General features: G+C 44.1%; 1 protein-coding gene across 1 annotated transcript in view; it reads left to right on the top strand.

The window, feature by feature from the left end:
• The first annotated feature begins 485 nt into the window (after positions 1-485).
• LOC119402735 (female-specific histamine-binding protein 2-like) overlaps positions 486-20,482 on the top strand; it is a 571,419-nt gene continuing 551,422 nt past the window's right edge. Inside the window, exons 1-4 of the mRNA XM_049418414.1 lie at positions 486-615; positions 3,346-3,518; positions 7,918-7,997; positions 14,176-14,265. Of these exons, the coding sequence (XP_049274371.1) occupies positions 502-615; positions 3,346-3,518; positions 7,918-7,997; positions 14,176-14,265 (457 nt within the window). The 5' untranslated portion in view covers positions 486-501. The remainder of the gene's footprint in view (positions 616-3,345; positions 3,519-7,917; positions 7,998-14,175; positions 14,266-20,482) is intronic.

Below are 20,482 nucleotides of genomic sequence, written 5' to 3'. Positions count from 1 at the left end.
ACGACCATCAGTAACTAGCCTTTCTTTGCCGTCTAATCTCTGTTGATGTAGACCTTACGTATACATGTGTCCTCCTAACACCATCGGGCAGTCGTTAAGGCGTAAAAATCAATTCAGATAAAATACGCACAGATTGCTTTATTATATTGTTTTTATCACGTCGCGATAAAATTGTAATATATTACGTCTGCTTTAAAATATTTCTGTGAACATGACAAAGCCTGAGCATCCACGCATTATCATACATCTGTATCGCAAGTATGCGGAGGGAAAGAAATGAGATGTGTTAATTATGGCATGAGACTCATGCATTAATTAATTTTAGTGGAGCGATTCAACTTTCGAATAACATTACAAATAATAGTGCCCGGGGATAATCGATCTTTGTCACGGTGCTCGCATTTTAGCTCGTTGTTAATCCTCCAGCTGGGTACGTATAAATAGGGAAGCTTCCAGTCCCCTAGCACTGCATCCATCGAGGGAGATCCGAAGGAAGACAGCATGAAGTTTGTCGTACTCTCTGTTGCTGTAGCCCTGGTTCTCAGCCAGGTTAAGGGGCAAAATCCAGTGTGGGCGGATGAAGCGAAATATGGTGAAAACCAAGACGCCTGGGAGGTAAACGCTTTCGTATTGCTTGCGATCTCTTTGCATGAAGAAATTTCTGGCACTGAGGAATTGTAATTCTGCGCCTTATAAATTCACACTCTGTAGCTCTTCATGCTGAGGGCGGGGAATATTTTACTTGGAGGTTAAAATGAACGCAAGTCGTGGTACTCATATAGTTTAATAAGTATGATCTTAAGCCGTACAAAATTCACTAGATTGATTTGTTTGTAGGGTCCTGGAACCTTGGCTCAACCCATTACGGGAGAACGCTGCGTGGAAGCTTTTCCGCGAAAGCACATTGTCTTCCTTATTTATTCTAACTTATACAAATGGATAACGCGTTAGTTTTGGTCGAAGCAGAAGAAATTGAAAATATTGTCGTTATAGAAAACTGGATCCTTAGAACATGGGTACAGAAAGATTTCACTTTTTTTTGTAATAAGTTATTCCAGGCTCGATTTTGGTGCTCTTATGATGGTTCTAGTGAATTCATGCCACCAAAATCACAGGTTTGTCCCCCAAATTTTGTAATTATTGTATATATGGAAGTACTGAAAAATGCAGTTGCTTGCAGTTGCTTAGTGAATCGTACAATGAAGTTTAGCATCCTACCTGAGTACAGCAAAAGCTTTGTAGGCGTGCGAGGTGTCGGAGTAGCCGTTATATTCCCTAGTAGCCAGTATATAAAATAAGCCTGAAGATCAGAAATGTTCTTTCATTATTGCTGTTTCTTCATGAAATACAGTAACGCATCACGGGTGATTTTGCGAAATCAATTGCCACACTTACGTAATCCTTTATTTGTAAGAACCAGCCTGCAAAGAAAGCTATGAAATATTTATTTGACAGTCGTAGAATTTACTACCTGTCAAGAAGATAGCTTATTTTAAGATAAAAGAAAGTAATACGCTAGATTGAATCAAGTATATGAGATTTTTAATGCCAATAAGGAAACAGAACTCTGTAAAAATGTGGGCAGTTTTAATGTACCAAGGAATTACTGGATTCGCATGTTTGTCTTCAATGATACGAAACTTGCGCACGCTAATAATGAGTGAATATGAATTGCCACGGTGTCCTACATAGGGCAGCCTGCATTGACAAGGCACAGAAAAGGAGACAAGCAGAAAATCTGACAAAATGGCTCCTACTTTACATATCACACCAGCAGGGACATTTTCGACTCCGCGCAATGCACATCTAAAGATTCTCACAGACCAAAAGCGTCTACGAGCGTCGAAACTTCATCTTTTAGAACGTAATGATGCAAAGGGCATATCATGTACATATGGGCAAATTGCGTGATATCATTTTTGCGCAGTGATTTTCGCGTCAGTAGTTTGTGACAACTGCCTAGGATAACACATCTGTCATAGCCTGCTGCCCGAACTGTACTTTTTAAAGTGTTGTGCGAGACGAATACCTCTGGAAGCATTTTCATTGCTGACTTGATTGCTAGGCACGCGCCAATGAATGTGTCCAATATAATATTTGTAGCACAACTAACGGAACTCGTACCACACTTGGTGTGCAGTCTACGTATTGTTCGCAGAAACATCCATCTAGAATCCACCAAAAAATTTGCCTATATGTGCGTAATCTAGCCTTCTGTATTTTTATGCCAGAATAATTAGGAATTCCCTAGTCGGTGGACGTGTGCTTGCTCACAAGACTCAATTTTTCTTGCTTTTAAATCTGCTGTGCCCTGAGTTTAAAATATATACTCAGATGTCACGAAACTAACCGGTTGGAAGTAAGCGTCGACTGTGTAATTTCCGCGGAGACTTCTTTTTTCATTTTCACTCAATTTGAATAGCACTTTGAACAGGACATATTCAAGTAGTCTCGACTCGTGCACTGTGCCAACTGCATGCATTAGTTTGTACCACGTCTTTTTATAGGCTAACCAGTATTCGCACAACTGTTTTCCATTTCAATATTCTGGCCGGCAAGGGCACAGAACGTACACGTGACGCAAATCAAGAGCACATGGTGACAATGAAGATGACGCGCACGAGGAGAAACGGAAATCACAAACATCTGCGTAAAAAAACTGTGCGGTGGCTAGAAGCGTGAATAGCTGAATAGAACTCACTAACTACCTGTTAGACGAGTTAGTGATGTATAACATTAAACATTTTTACCCAAATACGAAAAATAAAGCGATCATAAGAAAGAGAGGACAAGACAGCGGAAAGGGCGAGCGCTAACCCTAGCGCTCACCCTGTTCACTGTCTTTCGCTTTTTTCCGAACATTTTTTAATTCCTTCTTCGCTTAAAAATGCCTTATTGGAAGCGAGAATAAGTTTAGGCGGAGATGGCGTCATCATTGCCCAGTGATTTTGCTAGCCTCATTGCTCGTCTGTGGAGTAGTCAGGATACCTTTCACAATCACGACCCTCTTACTTGTGTTCTTCTACCACATGACATTGTCTCTTCTATGCCATCATATCACTGTCTTTTACCACAGAGGACACAAAGTGGCGCCAACCAATTCACTAAAAGTCTGAATGTGACATCTGTAGAGTATAATCATATGGTAGGTAATCTATGGCAAAACATGATAAGAGCAGCTCGTGAATGTGTTCTTTCTCTAGTCGACAAGTGATCAGGTATTCTTTTACATACATGATCTTTTAGAATGCGAGATTGAGAGCAACCAATTTCCACCTAAACACTGCTAGACGTTGCAAAAATTAGTGTTAAACTATGAATAAGTCTGGTTTTAATTTCTTTCAGAGCTTGAAAGCAGATGCAAGTTCTCCCTATTACATGATATTGGCCACATATACGGACGACCCTGTATGGGGCCGCGACTTTACTTGCCTGAAGGTTCAGGCAACTGATGTGAACGAAGCCGAGAAGAGTGTTCAAGCTCAAATTACATATAACCATGAACAAGATGCTAGCTAGTAAGTCCCTTGGCGTTCGTTATTTCCTCGACTAAAAATCTATGTTTCGTAGGAATAGAGCAAAGCGAAACTAGAAAGCTTTTCATATTCTTTGTGAAAAGTTTTTGGAAACTGCATCTAAACAAGATAAACACGTTCTGGAAGTCAGGACTGCCAGACATTATAGGCCCAGGGAAAGCGCACGCAAAGTGACAACCACACCGCAAGCCGCCCTTTCTTCTACACAAAATTTCACTGACGATTACGATACCTTCTAATGCGAATTGTGAGAGCAGCTTCGTGATGGGGCAACGCCAACTGTGTTTGAAGTTTTGGCTGTCCGCAGTTGTAGCAGTGTAGCATTCGTTACATATGACCACAGAAACTGCCAGCGCTCGAGTGTAACGCACGCCACTCTGTGCATCTCAGGCGTTGTGAACCAAGGGAAATCCAGACAGCCTCGTTAAGACCAGCGAAACCACACTCTAAACCTGGTAACCAAATAAATGTCATTCGGTTTAGCGATAGTAGGGTTACCGAGTTTAGAATTTATAAGCTCAAAACTAATGTAACCCTCGCTTTATAAGGGCACAAAATCACATTTATCAGTTACAACGTTTAGAGTGTAGCTGCTTATGTTCGTCCTGTAGTTGCTTTTATTGTTTCTCAGACGATTGGCCCAACCCACATCGGGGGCTGTCATGAATCGGTCACGAAAGTAATTCACTTGCTGAATACAAGTGCTTGAATTGAAGCGCGAATACAAGCGCTTTCGTGACCGAGTAATCTTGGTCATGAAAGTAATTCACTTGATGGATACAAGGGCTTGTGTTCGGCCTGTACTTCTTGGTTTTGATTTGTTTCCGCCCTATGCTACAAGCCAGACGCAGTGCAGGTGCCAGCCCTGCATGCGCACGAGCTCCGACCGAGCGGCCAGCGCGCGCGATGAGGAAGAAAAGCTAGGTTAGAGGCCTGTGGCTCGTGATATCGACAGACTCCGCGTTAATTCTCTTTCGTATTCGCTCGCTCTATCGGTTACGCCACCGACGCCAACGGCGACTCCGCTGAACGCAGGAACGGGCGCCTAAGAGCTGCGCTCTAAAAGACTGTCACTAATCCCGTTAATCGGGTTGGCAATCGCCGGGCGGATTCTAAGGGCTGGCGTCAAGGCCCTCCGAAAACGCACCACGAAAGCGCGGACAATTTAGAGTTGGTCCTTTGGTGCGCCAGCGAACGCCGGTTGTGGTCCAAAGACCGAGTCAGAGCCGAGAGTCGATAACACAAACGAAAACGAAATATATTCTCAGTTAAGGCAATACAAATAATACAAACACATGCACACTCGGCTGGTACCAGTTACAACTTCACAGTACAATTCAGATGGTGTTTACACAACGGGAGCTAAACAAACAGATCACACGCTACGAATGCAATCGCATGCATTACAACTATTAAACGACAGTTAAAGTCCTGAATAGATAATGGCGTATCCAGTCCACAATACTTGGACGGTAAACGAATGCTTCTCTTCAAGGAAACACTCACGCCAGCTCCAGCGTTGATCGTCGTAGCTCAACCGTCGTCGTGACTTGTCACGGCTCACACGGCGTCGTCATCGGATTCTTCCAGATCCACGATCGACTGACCGCACACCATCATAAACACGTCTTCTTTGGCTAACGGAGCCACACTTCGCATAACTTCACCATCACCGGGCCACTCCTTCACTGACTTCACATCTTCTCGACTGACTCCCTCACTGACTGCACTACCCGTCGTCGCATGCTTTTATCCCTTCTCCCCTGGTTTCTAGAAGCGTCGGGAGTGTTCTCCGGCGCGTAGTACAGCTAAGCCTGGGGAAAGGGCGAGAGCTTTCTCGTAGGTTCGAATCGCGGCGGCATCGCTCGGGGATGCGTCCCCCCTTCCTTCTAGAAACATCCAGGCTTTGTCGGGCGTTCGATCGTGTTGACTGCGTCTGGCTCCAGTGGGCGAGGAGAATGCGGCGCGCCGGCGTTATTTGATGCTTGTTTTTCGTCTTTCGCGCTTCTTGGGCGAGCGGTTCGCGCCGTTCTGTCTCGTAGCTGCTTGAAAGCGGCCGCGCGCGCGCTTTATAATGCGCTAATTTGTGACAAAGACACGGCACCAAAACGTCGCCCAGCCTCAGAGAAATATGCAACTTCATAAGAACCATGTGCGGATCAATTTTGATTTGTGCTGGTCACAAGTTTGTTAATAGCAAAAAAAGAACTACATATTGGATATGCACCAATGTTAAATATTTTATGCATAATATTTTTCTGGTGTTCCCAAAATTTTTTTGCAGAGAACTTAGTGATATTGTGTATACATATCCACTACTTCGGTTCCTGTAGCGTGGGCTGGTATGATTTAACGGAGCAAAGCCACAGTAGCGCCTACAGTTAGGTCTGGCTAAACAGCGAGATGCCCTACACCATTTATATACATAAAATATTAGCTTGCATAACTACTTAGACAATATATATAAAGTTGGTAGAATGAAACGACCAATAAGACCAAAATTCTTCATAGAATATGGGCACTCACACCTTAAGGAATGTCAGGAATGCGGTTTTCGCATTCATTCATCAGTTCACTGCCACACACATTTTCGGAGTGTTTAAAATTATGACAGAATTCGTGAATTTTATATGTAACTCCATTTACCCTTTGCTCTTTAAAGAGGTGTAATAATGAAACATCTCTATGCGGGGTGATGCTCACTGAAGTGAAAAATGGAAAGAGGCGTAAAATAGTTATCACCTCAGCAAGAAAAACTGCAAAGGTGCCTTTACACATATGATCGTAAAAATATGTTTAGATAAGTGTTAGTTATGTCTGATATACATGCATGGCACTATTGCTTATATTCACAAATATCAGCAAAGTATGACTACGATATTTTAGAAAAGACATTGACATGTAAAGGAGTTTAACATGGACGAGCAAAGCGCATAAGAACACCGCACAACTATTTGTATCTTCAGATTTCATTGACGGTGCGCGGTATCGACATTATTGTACACGTAACGCTCGAGACACACAGATGCAGTTTCGGCCTTTGCCGGCATAAATCTTTAAGAATGTAATAATATGTGTAAATAATTATATATCTGCCATCATGGTAGCAGCGTATGTCTGAGCCTTGTGTGATCTTGCACATGCTCAAGGATCATGGACATTTGACATACATCCTATTTGTTACGAATGTATGCCATTGTGAACATCACAGCACTCTTGCGCAAGCTAACCATGTCTACGATTTTCTAAATTCTCTCTTTTTGGTGGACCGCACGGAACAACGTGTTACATTACCGACATGAAGGTGTTCATCATTATGAAAAGGTCAATATAGGATGGACCATCGACTGTACATTCCTTCTGCTACATTGATGTCGTTGCCTTTTTGTGAAATCTTGTGACCTGCCTCGTATGCGCTTTCCAATTCATGTTGTGAAACCTCTTTGCTGACGTGTCGTTAGTACCGTCATGCACGGAGTGGCCATCCCTGTTAGCAACTAGTGACAGGAATTGAGATTCCGGGCCATAGGGAACAAAGAAACCTTGTTGAATTTACCCCATGCCCTCTTATTGAACGTAAAGTGAACCGTAGATGATTTTGCATATGATTTGGGCAACAGTGAAGTGCAAGTCATGCGTGCCTGAACGAAAAGGTTGTGTTACATTCGCGCGAAACAAATGAAGCTTTGCAACCGTGCGTATGGCTATAGTAAACAGTGACTAGTATGCTATCTATAGAACATTGATAGGAAAGAGGTGCAAAGCTTCCGCGATCGTCATTCAGTGCCCTATCGCAAGACAAGATTTCAAGATAAACGGAATAAAGCGAGCTTAGTAGTCGAAGGTATATGAACTCGAAAGTCATAGTTTAGCTCATTCTACTATTCACTGACCCAGTACCATGTAGACCACTTACTGATTCAAATGAGACATCAATTTTTTCGACATAACGACTGGTATTCGCGATTGCTCAAGATAACAACGTCATGTCGTGAATAATCTTTTCTCTAAAGATAATGCTGGTACTGATCTACGCGCTAGAGTCAAAATTACGCCAATATTACTCGTACTGAAGACGGTGGAGACGAAAGTCTGTACGTTACTCAACTCTCAATTGTCCTATTTAAATCCGTGAGTAGTGTATATCAGACAGAATTGAACAGGAGTGAATTCTTTAGTCCTCTAGCCAGGGCGTCCGTACTGAAATCGCAACATATTTTTTCTTGACAAGATAAGGCACATCAACATATACCAGGGGATAATGCTTAGTAGCATACGTATTTGGAGAAGCACTGTTTCATGATGTTGATTATCTTGCTGTATTGTTGATTGGTCTTCTCAATGAAGTGACCTCGGCACCCTATTTCTGCAAACATTTCAGTAAAACCTCCAATGAAAAAATTTATGCTACTTTTCTCTACGATTACCAGAAGGAAAACGCCATTACATACGAGACGCAAGGTGAGTTTCTGCTCGTATTCAGAAAGATACAGTGAGTTTGTAGGTGCTGCTGTGAACAATGAGCAGTCTTTGCGGGAGCACAGATTACTTTGAGAGGCGCGAAGCGCATAACCGACGATTCGAAATGGACTGGCCGCTGATTTGCTGAAGCAGCAGGGGCTGAGGTATGTCTTCTGTATTGGTATACGTTTTAACTCGACAGTGTTAAAGAGCTCGATTCGCAGAAATTCCGGTGTCTGTCTCCATGCCAGCGTCGTTGGTTGTGAGCAAAGAGTCACCGTTGTCCTTGAGCTAAAAATTGAGATAAATTCAAATATTATAATTAATAAAAATCTTAGGTTCGAGGGACAATCGAAACCAGGCCTATTGCGCGGTAAACAGGTGTTACACCACAGGGGCGCGCTAGTGCTTGAAACTCCTTCAAAAAACAAAAAAGTCACAGTTTCGCCGCTACGGCGAAGCAACAAATTGGAATGTAACACGAAGAATGGAAGGCAACTCGAAATTTCCTGCGCGTCGATCAAGCGCCAAAGACGCACGAAAAGAACACACAAGGACGAGCGCGAACTATCAAGTTTCACCGCTCGACACTTAAAGCGCGCTGCTCAGACATTAAGAAGGACGCACGAAACGAACGGAGAGGCACACACAGGTCCATCGCGAACTAACAGTAGTAACAGTTATTACTTCTTTTTTTTTTTTTTTGAACAGCGCTCTCCTTTCGCAAACGCGGCCGCTGCAGCGAGTGAAGTGACCTTCGTGCGCTCTATAACTTTGGCGCGGACGTCGCGCTGGAAACACAAGACACACAAACCACCCTACTCACGAAATAAGCGCGCCCACCGGCGACCACGCCCTGTAGGGCAAAGTGCACCTCGCGCCTCTCGCTGGTGACCAAGAAAGCACGCTCAAGTAAATGATGTATATAAATATCTCGCCGTTAGCATGCTGAAAGGCATACTCTTCGTGGCCTAGCCGTCTGACGCCGCGCGCGGCGGAGCGAGAGGTCGCCCATTCGATTCCGCGCATCGGGAAGTATGTTTTATAATTATTTGTCTTTGTGGCTTTATATATATATATATATATATAATATATATATATATATATATATATATATATATATATATATATATATATATATATATATATATATATATATATATATATATACGGGCGCTGACGGCGTCGACACAGCAAAAACCAGACGAGAATGTCCCTATAATTGCTATCGCAATGCAAAAACCGCTATATGCGTGCCATATAATGGCGGGAGTCTCCGTAACACATGTTATATTACAGGGGCAGAAACGAGGAATAGCCACAGGCATCAAAACGTGTGAATTCCGCAACGAGGGTAAAGGCCCACTTACAAAGCGGCCAGGTATTTATTCATCATCAGCAGCAGCAGCAAAAGTATTAACAAAGTCAGCAGCTGCGTAGGTTCTAGTGTTGCCTGACGGACGCGCAGGGGGCCTTCGTGAATTCGCCAACGGATGAATTTTGGTATAGTGGGCACCTCGCAATTGTACTTGCAGCAGGTGTTTTAGTGTAGTCTTAAACGGTCACTGTTACGCGCGCAGACGTTCGTTTCCTTACGGCATGGCTGAGGCATCGACCGAAAACCAAAGCCAGGCTAGCAATAGAGATGGCGATGAGCACGGCACCCGTTCACGCTATCGCGTTTTACTCTTCGAGGCGAATGTCAAGGGTCCTTCCAGTTTTTTAGCTGAAGCGCCCTGTAAGGGTACCGGAGTCTCTGCTGAGGCATTGTGCGGTTACACTGATACGAGCGGAAATGACAGGTAAAGCCAAGCTAACGTTATGAAATGTTTCAATGCGTATTGAGTAACCAAGCACTAAGGTTACTAAAGCATTAAAGTTAGATGCCTTCGACGCCACTGACATTATTACCCTTCATCACAGCAGGGTTGGGAGTGTCGTCGCTGCTCTGAGGGCGCCGTTGTAACGTTTCCTACGTCAAGCGAGGATATCATATGTATGTATTGTCGAGGCATGGTGCTATAATATAGAACGTTAACAAACTTTGCAGTTACTGTGGCATTGTATTATGTGGTACCTTGTTAATATGTTAATATTGTGAAGTTATACCAACGTGCTCTATTGTCTATTTTGTCCATCGATTGCACTGCCATAAATATGATATTGATATTTCCACACGCTACGGCTCTCGGACATGACGACAACAATGTTCGCCGTTTTTCTACCTTCCGCAACTACACATGGTCTAGTGGGGAGAAACATTGCCTGGATGTGTAATTATTCGCTGCATTTTTGTTGCTTTTATTACTTCGTTCTCATGTTATAATGGTGTTGATGGTTATGGCAATATAGCTTCTGTAAAGAACAGCTCTATGAAAAGGTCGCAAGCTAGACTCAGTAATTTTTTACGAATTTTTAATGTGTTGACTCTATGTAGAACCATGCGGCATACATTCAGTGTTTGCACACCACTTGAGCGAAAGGCTCTAGTTGTAACATACACCACAAAAAAAACCCGCATTTCCCCGAAGGGGAGTGTGAGGAAGTGCGAAGCACGGGGTGATGCTATGAGGGGGCGCGCGCGACTAAACTGCAGAGCCGAGCGAAGGAGACGGCAGCGAGAGAGCACGCGCCAGCCGACCCACGGAGGTCTGGCCGTTTTTTAAGTGCAAAGCACTTTTACTGATGATGATGATCTGTCTTCCGAACTCGTTCCAAAGAACCCGCAACGCGTTGAACTTGTTGGCAGCGTTGCGCACGCCCGAGATGGGGCTCAGGTTGTTGTCGAACCACAGTCGATCGCACACCGCGCAGCTATATCCGAAGCTGCGGTCCAGGAAGTCTCGCTTGAAGCGCGCGTCCGGCCGATCGAATTCGAGGGCCCGCGCTCGCTCACGCATCGCGCGTCCCCGCGCCAGATCGGCTTCGGGGTGCTCGGCTCGCTTCGCACGCTTTCGTTCGGCGTCTCGCCGCCGGCCTTCGTCACCACAGGCAATGCGCGGGGCGCGCGCAGCCACGGAGCGGAGGGCGGAGCGCGCGCAGTCACGTGGGGCGTGACGTCGCTGCGCCGTTGCTACAGACGCTCCTCTCCGCTCCTCGCGCCGTTGCTATGGGACAGCGGATTCAGGCTCGCTTATAGGCTTCCCAAGCAACGCTTAGCGGCGCTGCTGCTCTTGACAGGCAGCGCCATCTCTGGCAGAAAAAGAGAAACTGGGGCGTGATCAGCGAGCGCTTTCCCTTCTCGCCACCGCGTTGCCGCTCGCTTCCGTGCACGTGCAGAGCTCTCGCGGTTCACTTGCGGCGTCTCACAATGTACCGCGTGCAGTGCGGCTTCAAAAGGATCTTTAAGCTTGACTGGCACTTCCGCAAAGCGAACTTGATAAAATGAGGAAAGCTCGTCAATCACGTTAACGGTGAAGAGCAGACGATCGACGACAACCACGCCCGACTCAAAGCGAAATGCATTTCCCAAGTCGCGATTACACCGTGTAGGACGTATACCTCGAGGTAAGTCTCATTCTGTCACGTTAAAGATGAATAATGGTCCACATGCACTCCGAAATGAAGCCGTACACGCTATCGATGTTCTGCGGCGTGGACTACGAATCATATGATTGTTGTTTTGATATGGCATGCTTACAGTAGCAGCCGTGTACTTTCGTGAACAAACGTTTGCGGCGTGCGAAAAAAAGATTATACGGCCATGGCACTGCTTCCTGAGAAGGTTAGAGTCAAGTCCTCCGTGCCGCTGGAGAATCACCCGCCGATTAAGACGCGAGGCAGCTAGCTGAGCTTCAACCACTGTAAAGCAAGATGAACTGCTCGCCTCGTTTTTTCGGCTCTCGCGTCATGCTTGCAGTCTCTTTTTATGATACCGACTTGACAGGCGTATAAAACATGTTGCGTGAACGCGGCTAGAAAATCGCACAAAGTCAGAAGGTGGTTAATTCAAGGTTGCAATTGCAAAGCATGTATGAAGTGCCAGTTATATTTAGCGGCTTAAATATATATCACCCCAATAAAGTGACAAAAACAAAGCAAACCTGCAGAACGATGTCAAAGCTTGCTGAAAATGCACAGACGTCCGTTCCGGCGTGATAAAGCAGCCTTCCCGACGCGTGAAATGCAGGCGCCGAACTTCTGACAATGTGCGGAGTTCAGTTGAATTCAACCAGCGCCTCAGGAGGCGATGATTCAACCAACCGCGCAACGCTAACGGTATAACGCGAATGTGAACGTTCAACAACGACGGGTAGGTCTCACGAGCACGGGGAATCAAAACACAAAGTTGCTTCACCTACAACCGTAACTGGACTTTAACAATGCGAGAAGACAGCGAGTAATCATTACTGTAGTCGCTGCGTGCATGCGCCCCGTTACTTACCGATTCAGGTAGTCGGAACGAACGAAAGCGATGAACTCAGACAGCCAAAATAGAAGGCGAGACAGCGCTGTCAGCTATCCACGCTTGCCGCCTTTATTTCTCGTGCGACACGCCCGGGAACCGATACAGTTTAACACGTGAATCGTGTGCCTTGTCTGCACTGTTGTGGCTGGCCACTAAACCGCAATACTTCGGACCACGCTTGCGCTTCCGCGGGGTCGCTTCTGCCATCGTGGAAATGCGCAGCTTCGCACAGCAAGCCTCTCGGTTCAACGTGCCGAGCTGACGGCCCCACAGTTACCCGCACCGAGAGAAGAACGCGAGCGCACGTGCGCTACCGCTACCGTGAAAGGGGCTGAGTCGGCCGCGCGACGGTTCAGTGTTTTCCGACAGAGCCGCAGCGCGGCTGGCGCGGCGCTGTCGTCGCGCCGCAAACTTGAGCTTGGGTTCCCAATAAAGTGCATTCGCACTTAAAACAATCACTTAGGGACACGTTGAAGATGCAGTAGCGATTCTGGCCCGTGCAGATGTTTAAAAGTGGATGTACCGGCATGTACACTGTGCATGATATTTCACAAATTACATTTGAGAACGCGACATTTTCATACTTGGTCTATTAATGTCGTAGCCTTATTAAAAAGTACATCTCTCAGGAAGAGTGGTGCTCCGAGCTAAGGAGCTCGAATCTACTACACCAGTTAAGGGCCGTCCAGAGGGCCCACGACGCGGCGGTGAGGCTTGGCCTCCCCGTCCCCACGTGGGAGCGGCCCGCGGCGCTGCCGCCCTGAACGGCTGCGGTGCTCCTCAGGACTATCTTAATAAAGTTCATTGTCTGTCTGTCTCTCAAGGTCAGCATTTTAGACTAAAATACAAGCATTCAAGTTGGGCCTTTCTGCAGATCTACGCTCATAAACGCAACATACAATCGGAAAGCCATGAAATCATGTTCCTATACTTATTATACAGATCAAATTTACTGCGCTCTTCACGTTCACGAGCGTGAATTCATCTATTCCTCTAGCTTCGCGCTATGATAGCTGCGTATGCCTACTGCCCAATATTAGTGTAATTATTATTATGATTATGAGGTTTTGATACACAAAACACACATAGTCACACAGGAAAGATAGGTTGGGGGGGGGGGGGGGAGGGTGGACAGCCGACAACTGCCACTTACCGTGTCACAACGTTTGCCTGCTCTTTCTGGAAGGGGGAACGCAAAGGAAAGGAAGATAGAAGGAATGAAAGACCAAAGAAAAAGGGAAAGAAAAACAAATAACATAGACGGGGACACAAATAAGTACTCACATAGAAAAATGTGTATGAATACCAAGCCAAATCGGTTTTGTTTATAAAAGTGGTGCGGCTCGGTGGGCCTCGTCACGCCGACCAGCACATCCTCTCGGAAACCGGCAATCATCAAGGGTCGTGCATTTAAGTCCAACGATCCATATTCTTTGATGAGCACTTCCCATAACAAATGTTCAGCATATCTGTCCCATAGGGCATAAATGCTGAACTAACCAGTGGCGACATGCATGTTATTACGAGGGGCAGCGTTTGTGGAAACAAGTTGAAGTATATGTACCGCAAAAGAAGGCTAGAAAAGCCAGAAATTGCAACTGTGTCAAGATAACTACTTCCAGGAGCAAGGAACTCAAAGTGAAGATTTTGTGAGATAATTTCGAACTGCTGCTTTATAAGTGCTACAAAACGTGTCTTCTTGCGCGAGAAATCATACACAGGCATTGCTGTTTTGAAGTTATGCGCAGTATTTTGATTTTTATTTCACAGATGGGAGGACCTTCACCGATGTCCTTGCATATTCTGGTGGAAATTGTGATGTATTCTACGTTCCTCCGACAGCTGATCTTCCTAGTGGAGGTGGGTAACTGCGATATCTTGTATTCAGTGCAGAAAGTGTAGAGCATTTACCAAAGTAAGAGCTTTTAAGGCAGCGCACGTTCGCATTACCAAAATAAGTAGACTACAAACACAACTCCAGATCACGAAGTTTTGAAGCAAAACCGATCCAGAACAAATTGTGATCGTCATCAACATGAGGTCTATGAGAATTGCGATGTAGTCGCGTGTTTCACAGTAAGGCACATGCACTATTAAGAAAACTACGGTTCCTAAACAAAGAACATGACCAGTATGATTTTACTAGAACCTAAGAGCATTTCAAGGTACTGTTAAATTCGTGCACTGAGCAAAAACAACACGGCTGCATCTTTAGTTTTATTACGCAGTCACCTTTTATAAGCGCACTTGAAATGTTAGGCTGCTGCCATAAGCCAGCCTGAAAGCATTCCGTGTGTTGCTCGTCCGTTTGATATCTGAATCCATGTGAATTTAAATTGCCTGAATTATACGGTTGCCGAATGTGCATTTTGCTCAGTGTGTGGCGTCGTGAGCTTACGTGTTCGTTCACGAGTCAAGCAGTTTAAAAACTTTGAATAAACGTCGGCTTCAGGAATCTTGATGCAGATGCGGTGACCAAAGAAAGCATGCGTCCGACCCAAAAAAATAAACATTTTTTTTCTGGAAAAGAAGGTATCTAGCACATTAATTGGTTTATTTAATGGTGGTTGCTTTGTTGCGCTTAACATCCCAAAGCGACCAAGGCTAAATCTTTCTCGATTTCACGAACTTCCTGATTCAATGAAATAATTCGAGCATAGTAGACGCTTTGTTAAATGGAGTTTTAACTCTATAGTAAACCGTTACTCGCATGATAATTAACCCTTTCGCCGACGTAAGAATATGTTGACGTTGCGCAGAAATATTCACGCTAATTATCTGGCTATGAACCAAAATAATTAAAGACAAAAGGAAAAAGTGGACATATACGCGTAAGGCTATGATTGTTACAGTAGGTAGCGGCATGTTCTCTTGAGGCTCCAATAACTACTCCAGATTCATCAATGTGTTTGTCGCGCGGAAGGTGATTATGTTATCAAAAAAGAGCAAGTAAGCCGGAATGCATTTACACAGCGCGCTTTTGGAAGTATAATTTAAATTTATTGATGAAAATGAGCTGAGACCAGATTTTAAGCAAATACCTGTTTTGTTCCTTTAGCTCCTATCGTGCCACTTTGGCACATGAGCAGGAATTACAGGTTAAACAGGGCTTTTATAGTGCTTTTTATAGTGCCTCTAAAGGCGTATTTTTGGCGTTTGTCCCTAAATGCTTACAAATGCCTAAAGATGCCTATTTTCAAGCTTGGCGCTTATATTACCATCATTTAGCCTCAAGTTTTGCTAACGGATGCATTTTCAGACCTCTACTCATTTTACCGCGCAACATTGACTGTTCGGAACTAGGGGGTTCAACCTAGTCCTGTAGTTCAACCAACTCCCGGAGACAACCGCTAGCAGCAGTCAAGTGGAATACGCCGGCGAGCTTTCGCCGCCGCACTGATATGGCACGAGCGGTTGCCGAATGCGAGAACGCGGAGAGCCGTCAGCGGAAAGGAGAGTGCAGAGCAAAAAAAAAAAAAAAGAAAGAAAAATGTGATGTGCACGCGGCTTTTGTTTTGTTCGTAATTTTCTTTGTAAGGTGACCACTGCAGTAGCGTAACCCGATATTTTGTAAGGGGGCGGGTGGTGAGTCAAATGTTATGTATTTGCGTGCCGGCGTTTGTGTATATATATATATATATATATATATATATATATATATATATATATATATATATATATATATATATATATATATATATATATATATATATTCAAAACCGCAAACTCACGGGGGTGGGGGCAGGGTTCAACCCTGCGAACCCTCCCCAGGCTACGCCAGTGGTTCACTGCGAGATTAAACCCGGCCCATAGGAGAAATCCATCCCTTCTGGTCTTTTAGGGATCTGGTTATCTGCTCCTGCTCTGCCATTCACAGTCATGCCGAAAAGACACCAAGGAGTGTGTTTATTCGACAGTGGACACTTGACTCACTGTGGATAACTCGGCAAAAACTGTGTTGTGCTAACCGTGAGGGACAAAGCGCAACTGCACGTCAATGCTCAACTGTAGGCGCCTTTGTGCCATCGTGGGCAATAACATTTTTGTTTTCCTGTCGTAGATAGAGTTCAGGCACCTCTTCGTTTAAAATTACTTGCACTTATGTGAAAATTTATTGCACCTATATTTACGACACTGGAAGCGTAAAATGTTGTTTTGCCTGCCTATTTTCGGCGCCTAAAACCACCTGTTTTAATGCCTAAATATCCGGCCTCTTATAATGACAGCCCAGGTTAAACATGCAAATCATTTCTACAACACAAGGGAAGAAGGCCAACAAAGACAGCGCGCATTGTGGACTTTAATTTAGGCAAGTGGATAGTATGATGCGTGAGCTAAATATACGTAGGCGTATATAAGCGGTTTTAGGTATGCTATCTGTAGATGTTTAAAAACAAGGTTTTGCAATAAAAACTTTCCGAAATAGATAATCAGCAGCTTTCAAGTTTCCAGTCATGTTAGTATTCTTTTCCTGTTGATAAATATGTTTATGCCGCGATTCAGCCAGGGAACTCAAGAAGCTGATCTACCACAAAACAAACGTTAATTTATTTCGTACAACTGAATATCTTGAAATATTTCGGAAGCATTTGGGAAGCATACGAGTAGGCAAAGCCCAACAATGGCTTCTATTTTCTGATTTATGAAACGAGTACCCGTTTATCTTTTCATGTAGATTTTGCATTTTAAGCGTAGAAAGCTTACTTCTCTGACCTCTTGAAACTCATCTCTAATATGCATTTTATTCCAGGTTACGAACTATGGGCTACCGATTACAACGACATCCCTGAGAACTGTCTGGATAAGTTCGTTGAATACTCTGAGGGCTTGGACGTACGCGCTGTATACACTAGCCAGTGCCCATAACATGGGAATATTCTGCATTCAAAACAGACGCGTGGTGCCAGCATCTGTTTTCGAGTAGTTGATGTAGCTTTGGTTAATGTTGTTTTCCCGCATTCTGGTCCTTCTTATGGCGTAAATGGTGAGCGCTTGTATTAGAAAATAAAGCATATTATTACTCCTCAGTAATAATACGATGCGCAATCTTTCAAAATCAGTAACGCTATCTTTACGCAAACAATGACACAATATCCTATTTCAAGCTAATAATATTTACATGAGGGGCAATTCATATTTCGGACACATTTGAGACTGCAGCGAATTTCACTATCGATTTATATTTTTGGTCACACTGAACGGCAGGCAAAACAGGTCAGCCAAGCGTTCAGACCTGCGGTGCAGGTCTGAACAGTGCCCTCATCAGCGAAACATGCCGCAAAAATAATTTGCTCAATAATATATATTTATTATTAAGTTGTGCAAACTGAAGAAATTTACAGTTACTCGAAGCGTCGTGTCTTAAACTGGGAATGATAGTTAAATCACCTTTTCCTGTGTCTGGATTCAGTTAATACAAATTCTACCAAGCAGCTTTCATCGACAAGGCTCAATTTTATGAGCCTCTACGCAACCTCTTCCGGTCTCTCCACTAGAAGGATAACGTTTTTCCATTTCTTTTCGTTTTACTTCTTCTCCTCCTGCTCCTGTACCGACAAACAAGAAGTGTCAGTTTTACTTTGAAACGTGTTCTAAAACAGATGAGACATTGTGATAAAGTCGAAATCATATTTGCACCTTGAAGATGCAGCCAGTCTCTCATGTATCAGATACACTAATCGCCTTTCCAGATTTGAACAGCGTTACGAAGCGTGAGTTCGGTTACACAAAAGGTGCTGAACTATTTCGCTTGATATGGAGCTGTTGTAGGATGTTAATATGGAGATGCCAATTACTGATGCGCGCTGCCAATAAGAAAACGTAAGCGATCAAGCAGTATGACGAATAAAGACACCGCACCACAGAAGTCTTACGCCCCTCTACCTCCCAATGCAGTGCGCTTGACCGCAGTTGCGAGCAGAAAATAGCGACATCCACCAAAATATGGCCTGAAATTCTGTATCTGCACTGATGTGATACTCCACCTTCACAGAAATGTTCACTACTCAAAACCATTATAACAACATGTTTCTACAATAAAGAGCATCAATATTCACATAATTCAGGAACACCTACCCACAAGGTAAAATCATGCACCAGAACTCTTAGACAAAGGAATGATAAAACAAAGGGAAGGATGATAAACAGAGCTGAACGCCCGTGGCTACGCTGCACTAGGAAAAAGAGATGGAGAGAAGAGAAAAACGACTGTTGTTTCCCACGACGCTGCAACGGTGTTTTGCATAACGTCGCATGCGGTCAATGAGTCCTATAGCTTGTGCGTTATTGTTCCCCTCGTTCACATGGTAACGGACATGCGAAAGGCGAAGTGGAAGAAGACAAGAAGAGGAGAACGACGAGCCTTGAAGCCAGTAAGTCATAGAGCCAAATTTGGTCGGGTCAGGTAAACTCAGCTGTCTGGTCGGCTCAAAATTATAATTAATGTAATTATCCTCCATCAGCTGTAATACATTTTGTAATTTGATTGCTCTTCGCGTTTTTTTCTACTTCAGTAGTAGGGAGGTAATAATTAATGTAATTGGCATCCATAGGCTACAATAATTTTTCTTGGCCAAGCCCCCGGAGTGGGCATGTGCCAAAATTGGTAGGCTTCAATCAATCAATCAAAGGCTGCAGTGCGTTACCACCATCGTCTGTCTTCTATAAATAAAGCCATCTCATCACAACTCGCTGTAACAATACAAATCATTCCTTCATATTAATTGGCTCATCTTGTGTGTGGTCGATAATCTGGGCGCACTGAGTGAACCCATTACTCACCGCACACCATACATTCATCAAAGTTATTTCATTTATTAAGCGCTTGTGTCGGGCTTTGAAAACGCCAGTGAGCATAGCTATAAAAGAGGAGTTGTGCAACGTAAGGACAAAGAGCGCAAAAAAAAATCTTGGACACGGAGTACATGGGACAGTCGCGACGCGTTCTTGAAATGATAATGACATTGTTAGGATCGTGCAACGTTTATTACGGAGGAAACCTTTGATGCCTGATCAAATGCGAAAAGTGACGGTCGGCGTCGGGAACATGATTGATGCAAATAGTTGTCATCGCCTGATGGCATCACATGAAGTCACAGGTCGTCAAAATGTGCAACGTTATGACTTCATTGCGACGTCATAAAGAGGTCATAATGCCGTAATAATGGCATCCTATGGCACGACGTCACACGATGATGTTAAACATCACACAGTCGCTTGGTCAAACGGGACCCGATACTGAAGGCGATGAAAAACCACGTGAGGTGCAAAGATCTTCCAATGCCTCCCATCTTGGAGACACTGCAAAATCATGTTGGAGGAGAAAGCCTTCGGGAGGGGGGTCCGGGAAGCAATACAATTGACATAGAGGAAAAATAAGATGGCTTACGCCTTCGAGTCACCTTATTCAAATGCATAGGAGACCGTGTGATTAATTTTCACCATTTTTATTGTCTCATTGTTCACACTCAATAAAGACGATGACCACATTTTAGCATAGGAAACGTATAAAGCCAATGGCGCCCATTTATTCGGACCGACATTGATTCAAGTAAGAGTGTTCCGTTGTACGTTTATTTCGAACGTTTCCATTTCTTATTTAATATCATAATGCTCACGAAGACGAGCCTTTCGTCGACTAATGTACGGTACTTCTGTACGGGTGAGCAAAGACCATATCATGAGCGTATCTTTCTGGAACCGAAAATACAAAGGCTGTGCTGCAGAGTATACTGTATGCATGTATTGCGTGTCAGGAAAAATAAACATCATGAGATATTACTATATATATGCCGGACATTTATGCAATAAAGGAACGCGTTTTAGTTGCCAAAATAAGACAGGCAAAACAACGTTTTATTCCTCCAACATCGTTAATATAGGCACAATAAATTTTTACATGAATGCAAATATCTTCAAAACAGAGACGAGCGCAACCTTTGTCTTCCAAAGGAAAGCAAGAAATGTTAGTGTTTATGATAGCACAAGGGCGGCAAAAGTTTCCCGCGCGGTTCTCAGACCGCGGTTTATCATTTTACAGCCAGTTGGTTAGGAACTTGAAGAAACGAAAAAAACCAGC

This window comes from Rhipicephalus sanguineus, chromosome 8, assembly GCF_013339695.2.
Source record: "Rhipicephalus sanguineus isolate Rsan-2018 chromosome 8, BIME_Rsan_1.4, whole genome shotgun sequence".
Classification (NCBI taxonomy): domain Eukaryota; kingdom Metazoa; phylum Arthropoda; class Arachnida; order Ixodida; family Ixodidae; genus Rhipicephalus; species Rhipicephalus sanguineus.
This window is presented reverse-complemented; position numbering and strand designations above follow the sequence as displayed.